The following is a 12511-nucleotide window of genomic DNA, read 5'->3' as shown; positions in this document are numbered from 1 at the left end:
CAATGTCTGCTCATGGGTTTGATAACAGCGGGGAAGATGGAGTAAAGTGCTCATGTGCAAGAAGGAATTGCAGATGCTGGTTTAAACCGAAGTTGGACACAAAAAGCTGGAGTAACTCCGCAGGACAGGCGGCATCTCTGGAGAGAAGGAATGGGTGATGTTTCGGGTCGAGACGGCATCCATTCCTTCTCTCCAGAGATGCTGCCTGTCCCGCTGAGTTACTCCAGCATTCTGTGTCCATCTTCATGGTACACATTGGTCCCTAGTGTGTATGTATGTGTATGATGGCGTTAATGTGCGGGGATCGCTGGTGGGCGCCGACTCGGTGAGCCGAAAGGCCAGTTTCCGTGCAAAAGACAAATAAAGCAGAGGTTCCAGAGATTGTCCCCGTACCTGTCCTGACCCAGAGTTGGTCTGACAACCTGCAGTTGAGACCGGGAGTCGGCGAGGAGGTGGCGGCGGGTGTGGAGCTGGTGCTGCTGCCGGCGGCGGGGGCCGTGACCTGGGCCGTTGCCCGCTGCCCCCTGGTGCTCATGGCGGCCGTGGTGAGTGAAGTTAGTGCGGCGGTCAGGGCCAGCGCGGGTGGTGTCGAGGTCCTCCTCATGGTGGGCGCGGGAGTGGGCGCGGTCGTGGTGGTGGGCGCCATTGTCCGGGCCTGGTGCGGCGAGGAAGAGGAGGAGAAGGCGGTGCTGGGCGCCATTGATGTCCGGGCTTGGTGCGGTGAGGAGGCGGCAGTGCTGGGCGCCATTGTCCGGGTTTGGTGTGGTGAGGAGGAGGAGGAGATGGCGGCGGTGGTGCTGCTGAGCGCCATTGTCCGGGCTTGGAGTGGAGAGGAGGAGGAGGAGGAGAAGGCGGTGCTGGGCGCCATTGATGTTCGGGCTTGGTGCGGTGAGGAGGCGGCGGTGCTTGGCGCCATTATCCAGGCTTGGCGCGGAGAGGAGGAGGAGGAGGAGATGGCGGCGGTGCTGGGCGCCATTGCCCGGGCTTGGTGCAGAGAGGAGATGGCGGCGGAGCTGGGCGCCATTATCCAGGCCTGGCGCGGAGAGGAGGAGGAGGAGATGGCGGCGGTGTTGGGTGCCATTATCCCGGCTTGGCGCGGAGAGGAGGAGATAGTGGCGGTGTTGAGCGCCAGTCTCCGGGCTTGATGTAGAGAGGAGATGGCGGCGGTGCTGGGCGCCATTGCCTGGGCCTGGCGCAGCATGGTGGTGGTGATTGACGCCCAGCGCCGGGTGGGCAGGGCGGTGGCGGTGGCGCCGGTGGGTTTTCCCGCCAACTTCCAGGCCGCTGTCCGATTGAAGACGGTCGTCGACGGAGACAGCGATGGCGGCGTCAGTTTTCGGGCTGTCCCGGGTTCAGTAACGGCCCCGAGGTGAAATCCGGGCGGCGATGGCGTGACCACGGTGGGATCTGAGCTCTTCGGCAGAGTAGCTGAAATCAAAGAATTTGTCAAGTCTTTTGTTAGTTTACTTTAGAGATACAGCGTGGAAACAGGATCTTCACTTCAGCCCACCGCGCCAACGATGACCACATGTACGTACATTGGTATTTATTCACAAAATGCTGGAGTAACTCAGCGGGTCAGGCAGCATCTCAGGAGAGAAGGAATGGGCGACGTTTCGGGTCGAGACCCTTTTTCAGACTGTACACTGGTGCTATCCTACACATTTTATAGTGTGTTTTATACGCTCGTTCCATCCTACACACCAGGGACAATTTACAGAGGCCAATTAAAGTACAAACCTGTACGTGGTCACAGGGAGAATGTGCGAACTCTGTACAGACAACACACTTAGTCAAGATCGAACCAAGGTCTCTGCCGCTGTAAGGCAGTAACACCATCATTGTGCCACTGTGCTACCCCTTCAGGGACCCAGAGTTGGTGGGGCCGGGATAAGTCTGAAGAAGGGTCCCGACACAAAGCATTGCCTATCCATTCCCTCCACAGATGCTGCCCGACTGCTGAGTTCCTTCAGTGAATTGTCAAGGGTGGTGGTGGTGGAGGGAGATACCATAGTGTCATTCAAGAGGCTTTCAGATACGCTCATGGGTGTGCAGGGAATGGAGGGACATGTATAATATGCAGACATAGATCAGTTTAACTTGGCATCATCTTGGGCAAGGATATGGTGGGCCAAAGGGCCTGTCCCTGTACTGTACAGCTCTTCTGTACTTTCCTATTCCCCAGCTGGCATGGTGGGCCTCAAACTCATGACCATGGAACGATAATCCAGGCCAGGGGCTACCAGTTCAGAAGCATAATAACGGTGCCACAGCTTCCTGGATGTGGTCACTCTGATCTCGAGGTCAGAGAGGGCTATGAGATGATGCAGCCGGGAATGTGTTCCAGGAAATGGTTATGCTCGGCCGCGGGACGTTTCAGCACCCGGTACGGCTCGGCCGCGGGGCCTTCAATCGCCCGGCTCGGCCGCGGGACTTTTCAGCGCCCGGTGCGGCTCGGCCGCGGGGACTTCCGTCCCCTTGCGGGGACTGTGCGGTCGATCGGAGACAAGCTGTCTGTCCGTGGGCGTGGGGAAGAGAGTGGAAGTTTTGTTGCCTCCATCACAGTGAGGGGGTGTTTGGAGTCACTGTGATGGACGTTTGTGTTGGGGTCATGTGTCTTGTGTTCTTTTTTTTTGTGTGTGACTGCTATGTAGTTTCGTTCGGTACCTCGGTACCGAATGACAAATAAAGCTCTGTATTCTGTATTCTGTATTCTGTATTCTGTATGCTATCCATTGCCAATCGAATTGGATGAGGCAGGAAGACAAAGAAAACTGCAGATGCTGGAATCTTGAGCAAAACACAAAGTGCTGGAGGAACTCAACAGGCCATAGAGTCATACCACGTGGAAACAGGCCCTGTGGCAAAACTTGCCCATGCTGGCCAACATGTCCCAGCTACACCACTCCCACCTGCCTGGGGTTGGCCCTTATCCCTCATAACATGTCCTATCCATGTACCCGTCTAACTGTTTTTTAAACATTAGGATAGTGCCAGCCTCAACTACCTCTTCTGGCAGCTTGTTCCATACTCTCACCACCCTCTGTGTGAAAAAGTTACCTCTCAGATTCCTATTAAATCTTTTCCCCTTCACCTTAAATCTATGTCCTCTGGTCCTCGATTCCCCTACTCTGGGCAATTTCTCGTGATTTAATACACTCGTACAGTATCTGTGGAGTAAAATGGACACCAGCCACTACCCCCTTTATGAGACACAACCCCTAACCAGCTCCTTCTCACCTTCCGCGTCTCTTCCACCCTCCCATCCCCAATGCGTACTCCTTTCTCCCCTGCCCCCTTCATCCAGATCCTTTCCCTTCCTCCATACACTCCTCTCCCAGTCCTCTCTTCTCTGCGTTCCCCCATTTTCCTTTTCTCCTCCCTTTTCCCTACCCCATTCCCTTCCTCCCACTATCCATCCCTCCGTTTTGTCATTTCACTCCACTGTCTCCTTCCTAATCTGATTCCACATCCAACACTTTCATCTCCATTTTGCCTCCAGCCATTGTTACCTTCTCCACCATCTTACGTCACCCATTCCTTCTCTCCTGAGATGCTGCCCGACCTGCTGAGTTACTCCAGCATTTTGTGAATAAATACCTTCGATTTGCACTAGCATCCGCAGTTATTTTCTTATACTATTTTCTCCACCATCTTACAATGTAACTGCTCCTCACCTAGATCCACCCATCACTTGCCAATTTGTGACCAACCCCTTCCAGCTTTCTTTCCCCCCCCCCCCCGCCTACTCCATCAGCCTGAAGAAGGATCCCAACCCCAAAAGTTGTCGATACTATTCCCTTCACGGATGCTGCCTGGCTCGCTAAATTCCTCTAGAACTTTGATCTCTTTGCTCAAGACACAGAAGGAAGTCATCAGTCTGAAGAAGGGTCTCGACCCGAAACGTCACCCATTCCTTCTCTCCAGAGATGCTGCCTGATCCGCTGAGTTACTCCGGCATTTTCTGTCTACCTTCGATTTAAACCAGCATCTGCAGTTATTTCCTACTCATTCTGGGCATGGTGGCTCCCAGATGTCAGAAGTGATAAGAGCAGAATTAGGCCATTCAGCCCATCGTGTCTACTACGCCATTTAATCATGGCTGATCTATCTCTCCCTCCTAACCCCACTCTCTCGTGCTCTCCACATAATCTCTGACACCTGTACTAATCAAGAACCTATCTATTTCTGCCTTAAAAATATCCACTGACTTGGCCTCTACAGCTCTCTGTCCCAGGAGGAACCCCATTGGTCACACCCCGCTCCTACTTACTTCCCCGTACACGTGGTAAAAAGACGGGATCCTGAATCGAACCTGAGGGTGTTTCCACTGGGTTGGTGAACACCTCCGTCCCTTCAGTGGGGTCGGGCATTAACTGCTTGGGGATATGCCAAGTTTCATATGCCTCGGTCTCGGGGAAGTGGGTGGGAAGATGCGTCGAGCTGGGATTGGTCCCGATGGTTGTCATCGCCGTGCCTGCAGTCGTCTCGGTGAGGGGGGAGCGGGTAGATGTCCTGATGGTGACTTCCTCCACGAATTCGGACACCAGAGTGTCGACCTTGGTGGAGGACGGTGGGCGGGAGGACAACGTGGGCTCTCGGGTGGTCGGTAATGCCCAGAACCAGACCTCAGAGAAGTGAGAGGCTCGGAACGGGCGAGGTGCCACGGGAGGTAGAGGTGTAGACAGGTCCAGGACCTGGTAAATCATGCCCGGCCCTGCAAAACAACAAGCGTTGGGTTAGAGGCAGAGGTGACTCTTGTAATCCTTGCTCCACTAGATGGGACCCTCTCAGGTGGGAAAGGACAGGGTAGGGTGGTCTACACTCTGGTAAGTGTAGGTGGGCACAGTAGCACAGCTGGTAGACTTTAGTCCGGTTTATTTTAGTTCAGAGTCTGAAGAAGGGTCTCGACCTGAAACGCCACCTATTCCTTCTCTCCAGAGATGCTGCCTGACCCGCTGAGTTACTCCAGCATTTTGTGCCTCTCTTATTTTAGTTTAGTTTAATTTATTGTCACATGTACCCGAGGTACAGCAAAAAGCTTTTTGTTGCGTGCTAACCGGTCAATGGAAAGACTATACATGATTACAATTGAGCCATTCACAGTGTACAGGTACATGATGAAGGGGATGATGTTTAGTGCAAGGTAAAGTCTGATTAAAGATAGTCCAAGGGTCACCAAAGAGGTAGATAATAGTATAGCACTGCTCTCTGGTTGTGCCAGGATGATTCATTTGCCTGATAGCAGCTGGGAAGAAACTGCCCCTGAATCTGGAGATGTGCGTTTTCACACTTCTGTACCTTTTGCCTGATGAGAGAGGGGAGAAGTGGGAGTGACCGGGGTGAGACTGGTCCTTGATTATGCTGCTGGCCTTGCCGAGGTAGCGTGAAGTGTCAAGAACATCATCAAGGATGAGTCTGATGCCGGTTGAGTTGCTGCCTCACAACGCCAGAGACCCTGAGTTGTTCCTGACCTGGGGGGCCATCTGTGTGGAGTTTGCACATTCTCCCTGTTTCCATGCTGTTTCTTAGTTGTTCACCCATTCACATCGATCACCCGTTCACACTTGCTCTGTGTTATCCCACTTTCTCACCCGCTCCCTGCACACTACGCACAATTCACAGAGACCAATAAACCTACAAACCCACGTGTCTTTGGGTGTGGGAGGAAACCCACGCCATCACCGGGAGAACATGCAAACTCCACACAGACAGCACCCAAGGTCTGAATTGAACCCGGGTCTCTGGCGCTGTGAGGTAACAGCTTTACCAGGTGCTATTCAAATGCAAGTTCTTCATATATTCATAAGTACATAAGTTCTGGGAACAGAATTAGGCCATTGGGCTCATCAAGTCTACTCTGCCATTCAATCATTGACTTGCCCTCCACAGCCATCTGTGACAATCAATTCCACAGATTCACCACCCTCTGACTACAGATATTCCTCCTCATCCCCTTTCTAAAGATACAAACTTTTATCATGAGGCTACGGCCTCTGGTCCTAGATTCTCCCACTAGTGGAAACATCTTTTCCACATTCACTCTATCCAGGCCTTTCACTATTAAGTAAGTTTCAATGAGGTCCCCCTCATCTTTCTAAACTCCAACGAGTACAGGACCGGTGCCGTTAAACGCTCATATACATTAACCCAGTCATTCCTGGGATCATTCTCGAAGATCTTGTTCAATTTAGTATAGTTTAGTTTAGAGATACAGCATGAAAACAGGCCCTTCGGCCCACCGAATCCACACCGACCAACGATCCCCACACATTAACACTAACCTAGACACACTAGGGACAATTTTACATTTATACATTTATACAAAGCCAATTAACGTACAAACCTGTACGTCTTTGGAATGTGGGAGGAAACCGAAGATCTCGGAGAAAACCCATGCAGGTCACGGGGTGAACGTACAAACTCCGTACAGACAGCACCGTAGTCAGGATCAAACACGGGTCTCTGGTGCTGTAGGGCAGCAACTCTACCGCTGTGCCACCCCTTGTTTTTTCCGTTCTGATTTATTTAATTACCTGAATTTGTACTTTCCAGTTGCTCCAGTGGAACTTGAACTCGTATGTTCTTGTTGATCCACTCTCAAACCCAAGCAGTGAATAACTGACTGCACCTCTCAGATCACTACACCAGCAATCAAACAGCACACAGCACTTTAATGCAGAAGCATTTCCCAGTGGCGATAATAAAATACTATTTAATAATGCCTGCACAGTGAGATGTAAGACAGGTGCCCTGACAAAGAGATGGGGTTTAAGAACCATCTTAAGGGAGTGAGAAGGAGAGGCTTAGCGAGATTATCTCTAAAGCTTAGTTCCTTGGAAGATGAAGGCACAGTTCAATACACAACCTGTATCCAAGTCTTTACATTAATGCAGTCTAAGGTTCACTCCATATTCCACAAGTTCCAAGCTTCTTCCAGTGAAAATAGGTGGATCTATCTTTAATTTCTTCAATTGAGCTTCAATGACTTTTTGTGGTTCACACAAACGAAAGTTATATCTGCAGCGCAGAGAGGGAACATCATCTCATATTTCACTTGGGCAGCTTACACCCCAGCGGTATGAACATTGACTTCTCTAACTTCAAGTAACCCTTGCTTTCCTCTCTCTCCATCCCTCCCCCTTCCCAGTTCTCCGACCAACCTTACTGTCTCAGATTACATTCTATCTTTGTTTGCTTTGTTTTTTACCTTCTCCCAACTAACAATGATCTATTCTACATTTTCTTTGTTCTTCATTCCCATTGTCCTGTTTTCACACCCTACACTTCCTTATCAAAACACTTCTTTATCTGTGTGCCTCCCTCTCCCCTGACATCAGTCTGAAGAAGGATCTCAACCCGAAATGTCACCCATTCCTTCTCTCCAGAGATGCTGCCTGTCCTGTTGAGCTACTCCAGCATTTTGTGTCTAACTTCGTTATATCCCCAGAATTGACAGGAATAAGTGGTAACTTTATCAAAGTGGCAAGAAGTGTCAAAACCGTTTAAATTGTCATATCACCAAAAATGGAACAGTGAATTTTATACGACAATAAAACACTCTTGACTCTTGACGGGTATTTCAAGAGTATTTGTCAACATACCCAGTGACCTTAATCTTGCAAGGAAGTAGGCGTATTGGTGTTCCAGGTGTTGAAGGAACTGGGTGAGGTGCATTGGGAGTAACTATTTTGATTCAAGAAATCTGTGGTTAAGGGCCTGGGCTAAAGATTACATCCAATGGTGATGATAGAAAACACCCAGAGAGGTGTGGGAGACTGTGAGGTCTCTTCCCCAGTAGCAACTGATCAATTGTCAAGGTTCTAGGTTGTCAGATTTTGTTAACCAAATGAATGTGAAACAAAGATGACAGGTCAGCTAATGTGTTGAACGGCAGGGTAGCATTGAAAGTTCACTTCCAGTCCAACATTACAGTTAACTTCACTTGATGAAGACGTAAGGAACTAAAGATGCTGGAGTAAAATCTTGAGTAAAAGACAAAATGTTGGATTAACTCAGCGGATTAGGCAGCATCTGTGGAGTGAACCCACAGCGACGTTTCGGGTCGCGACCCTTCTTCAGACTGATTGTTGTGGGGAGGGAGAAAGTTGGAAAAGAGGTGGGGGCGAGACAAAGCCTAGCAAGTGGCAGGTGGGTACAGGTGAGTGGGGGGGGGGGGGTGGTGATTGGCAGATGGGTGGACAAATTACAGAGAAATGGAGAAAAAAAATGTCAGATAAGGAGAGAGGAGGAGTGAAATGTAAAGGCAGAGGGAGGGACAAAGGTGGAGGGAAACAGGAAGAGGGGTGGGATAGTGGGAGAAATGGGTACACACCCAGGTAGAGGGGAGGCACAAGAAAGAGAGGGGGGAAGGATGGGGAAGTTACTTAAAATTGTGGAATTCTATGTTCGTAGCATTGGGTTGTAAGCTATACTAGTGGAATATGAGGTGCAGTTCCTCAAATTTGTGTGGTCTCACTCTGGTAAAACCGGGAGGTCCAGCAGGCCTTGACGGACCCAGCGCAAGTGTGCAAACAGAACTGCATTTAGATGGAATCGTACAAAATCGTGAGAGGAATAGATTGGGTAGACACACAGTCTTTTGCCCAGAGTAGGGGAATCGAGAAGCAGATGACAAGGGTTTAAGGTAAGCAGGAAAAGATTTAATAGAAACCTAAGGGGTAACTTTTCTGTAACACAAAGAGTGGTGTGTAGAGGTTCACATGTTGTATAAACACTCAGTTTGATATTTAAACGATACAGCTCAACAATTAGTACAAGAGGGCAAGGTGTGTGTTAACGTGCTGATGGTGAGGTGAAGACGAGCTCCATTATCTGTTACACATCGCCAGCAGCCCACCCAGGTCGGCCCAGATCATGCCAGGTCCACTCGAGTGCTCGAGCTCGACGAATGACGGTCCGTGACCAAAGTGGCTCGGCCTGCTACAGGTGGGACTATGGAGCGAGCTGCCAGAGGAGGTAGTTGAGGCAGGTACTATCATAACATTTAAGAGACGTTTGGACAGGTGCATGGATAGGTCAGGTTTAGAGGGATATGGTCCAAGCGTGGGTAGGTAGGACGTGTAGATGGGGCATGCTGGGCAGAATGGCATTTTTCAACGCTCTATGACTCCCAAAGGGTTCAGCAAAACATCTACATTTGGAACGGCAGGGGAGGTTTGAAGGGCTGAACAGCCTCTTCCTCTCCCATCATTCCAGCTAGCCTTCACTTAATACAACGCTCACTCCCAAAGGAGCCCACGATCTCTGCATCTCTCTCACCAAAATAAATTGCCGCAGACTGTTGAACTGTGAGCTGAACTTTAACTTGCCAATGGGTTGTGAATTGCTAGTTTCAGCAGCTGAGCATTCATTAGATCGAGCTGTAAATGTGACAAATGCAATGTGCTCAGTAGTCAGGAGGAAAACAAATCTCGAGGGAAAAAACAGGTTCTGGTTGAGGGGATCCGATTGTAATTGTCAAAACTGAAGTTCATAGGTTTTCATTCAGACCTTGAGATTTATGGAAGTGAATCAGGTAAAGCATTAAGATACACTATGATCATGTGTATGATAGGGCAGGTCACTGGACTGATAACCAACAACCCACCCACAGGCCACGTTGAATGAATAAATTCACTTTGGGACACAAAGTGCTGGAGTAACTCAGCGGGTCAGGCAGCATCTCTGGAGAACATGGATAGGTGATGTTTCCCAGAGTGCTGGAGTAACTCAGCGGGTCAGGCAGCATCTCTGAAGAACATGGATAGGTGATGTTTCCCAGAGTGTTCTTGGTTTTTGGTCCTCCAAAATATTCCAAATGGAAATTAAACTGGAAGTGGTGGAGTAGGGACTTAAGCAAGAAGGGCATCTTGGAGAAGAAGAGCTGCCTTAAATGTAGTTGTGTCTGGTTGAGTAACTACAGTAGGGTGAAGACTATTTCATGCTATAATTGTGCGCGGGAAGAATGGATTGCTATACACGTGTGTCTTTTACAACTGGTATCTCAAATTGAATCGAATGCCCTCGTCTACTCCTGACAGGTTTAGGTTTGGTGTAGATGTGGTGATCAGACTGACGGGACAGTGCAGCACAGGAACAAGTGACTCTTCCTCGACTCTGCCACTGCCTTGTTGAATTTAAGCATTGCGAAATTAGTGGACTTTATCAGACGGGCAAGACTCACGTTGGCACCTCAAGAATGAAGATGAAGGCAGCTGTAATCTCAAGTGGCCTCATCTTGTAATTCTGCATGGGAGGGTGTGTGCAGACAGGAGTAACCGATGCCACAGGCTGTGGGCACAGATACTTGAAACAAGGTCGATGACCTAGAATGAGCCTTCCTTCACTGGAGCCTTTCCAGTTGGCATTGTAGCTCTGATGAAGAAGGTAGTAGCTGTCCAAATCCATTGCAGTCTCAGGGGTGAAAGAGGCAGCCAGAGACAAAGGCAGCACACAGTCCAACTTGTGGCTGCGTTCAGAAAATCGGCTTTAACAAGGCGTATGGTCCGTGCCAGGAAATACACAAACAAATCACTCAATATGGTCCACATATCTCCACCACCTTGTAATGAGCCACATCAGATGCTCACAGGACTGATTCGAAAGAAGAAATTACTGAAAGGAAGGAGAGAGATGGAGGGGAGGAGAGGAGAGGGAGAGGGAGAAATGGGAAGGGAGGGAGGGAGAACACTGGTCTACCATTTGTAGGAATTAATGGTTCAATGATTCTTTTATTATCATGCGTCCCAAGGTCCATGAAATTCTTGTTTTTGCACACAGGGGCGGCACAGTGGCGCAGCGGTAGAGTTGCTGCCTCACAGCACCAGAGACCCAGGTTCCATCCTGACTACAGGTGCTGTCTGTACGGAGTTTGTATGCTCTCCTGTGACTGCGGGGTTTTCTCCGGGATCTCCGGTTTCCTCCCACACTCCAAAGACATACAGGTTTGTAGGCTAATTGGCTTGGTATAATTCTAAATAGTCCCTCATGTGTGGGATAGTGTTAGTGTGCGGGGATCGCTGGACGTCACGGACTCAGTCTGAAGACGATAGACATAAAGTGCTGGAGTAACTCAGCTGTCAGGCAGCAGTTTTTGGAGATAAAGGATGGGTGACATTTCAGGTCGGCACCATTCTCCATTCTCCAGAAAGGTCCCGATCTGAAACGCCACCTATCCCCATGTTCTCCAGCGATGCCGCCTAATCCTCTGAGCACTCCATCGCCTCTTTGTCTCCGTTATATTGTTAGTTGCTCCTGATTCTAGCACCGGCACTCTCTTGTGCCTCCAGAAATGGCTGAAGCGTGCTGAGACTTCGGTTCATGTGAAACAGTTCCAACAGCAGGTTGGGGGGAAAAAACGAGAGAAAGTCAGCACACATCCATCACAAAACTGAAACAAGAGCATCATGTAATTAACCTACACTTAAGGCTGTGACACACACAAGCATTTGTCTGTTGTGTGGGAAGGAACTGCAGATGCTGGTTTACACCGAAGATAGACACAAAATGCTGGAGTAACTCAGTGGGACAGGCAGCATCTCTGGGGAGAAGGAATGGGTGACGTTTCACAGAGTGCTGGAGTAACAGTGGGACAAGCTGCATCTCCGGAGAGAAGGAATGGGTGACGTTTCACAGAGTGCTGGAGTAACAGTGGGACAAGCTGCATCTCCGGAGAGAAGGAATGGGTGACGTTTCGGGTCGAGACCCTTCTTCAGATCACACCGTCTCATTGACCAGCAATGTTTAAGCTCAACGAGACAGAGTGGCAATGGTGTAGGAAGGAACTGCAGATGCTGGTTTACACCAAAGATAAACACAAAGTGCTGGAGTCACTCAGCGGGGCAGGCAGCATCTCCGGTGAAAAGGAATACACCGATCAGCCAAAACATTATGACCTGATGAGTCAAAACATTATGACCACCTGCCTAATATGCTGTTGGTCCTCCGTGTGCAGCCCCATACGCAGCAGGGTGCGATGCACTGTGTATTGTGACACATTCCTCCCGTGACCACCAATTAAAATTTTCTGTGACTTGTGCCACAGTCGACCTTCTGTCGGTTCGGACCAGACGGGGTAGCCTTCGTTGCCCTCGCGCATCGATGAGCCTTGGGCGCCCAACACCCTGTCTGTCGCCGGTTTGTGGTTTGTCCCTCCTCGGACCACTGTCGGTCGGTACTCACCACTGCTGACCGGGAGCACCCCACAAGCCTTGCCGTTTCAGAGATGCTCTGACCCAGTCGTCTGGCCATAACAATTTGGCCCTTGTCAAAGTCGCTCAGGTCTTTACTCCTGCCCATTTCTCCTGTATCCAACACATCAACTTCAAGAACTGACTGTTCACTTGCTGCCTAATATATCCCACCCCTTGGCAGGTGCCATTGTAACAAGATAATCAATGTTATTCACTTCGCCTGTCAGAGGTCATAATGTTTTGGCTGATCGGTGTAGGTGACGTTTTGGGTCGAGACCCTACTTCAGATTGTTTGCATTTGTTTTTATACTGCTACT

General features: G+C 49.8%; 1 protein-coding gene across 1 annotated transcript in view; it reads right to left on the bottom strand.

Annotated features, from left to right (window-relative positions):
• Positions 1–12511, bottom strand: part of LOC144602185 (UPF0606 protein KIAA1549L-like) — a 145100-nt gene that overhangs the window by 102052 nt on the left and 30537 nt on the right. The window contains exons 3-4 of the mRNA XM_078414921.1: positions 4316–4717; positions 394–1428 (exon numbers count right to left, since the gene is read on the bottom strand). Of these exons, the coding sequence (XP_078271047.1) occupies positions 394–1428; positions 4316–4717 (1437 nt within the window). The remainder of the gene's footprint in view (positions 1–393; positions 1429–4315; positions 4718–12511) is intronic.

Source organism: Rhinoraja longicauda, chromosome 18, assembly GCF_053455715.1.
Source record: "Rhinoraja longicauda isolate Sanriku21f chromosome 18, sRhiLon1.1, whole genome shotgun sequence".
NCBI lineage: Eukaryota > Metazoa > Chordata > Chondrichthyes > Rajiformes > Arhynchobatidae > Rhinoraja > Rhinoraja longicauda.
The sequence above is the reverse complement of the archived record's forward strand: the minus strand, read 5'-3'. Positions and strand labels throughout refer to the sequence as shown.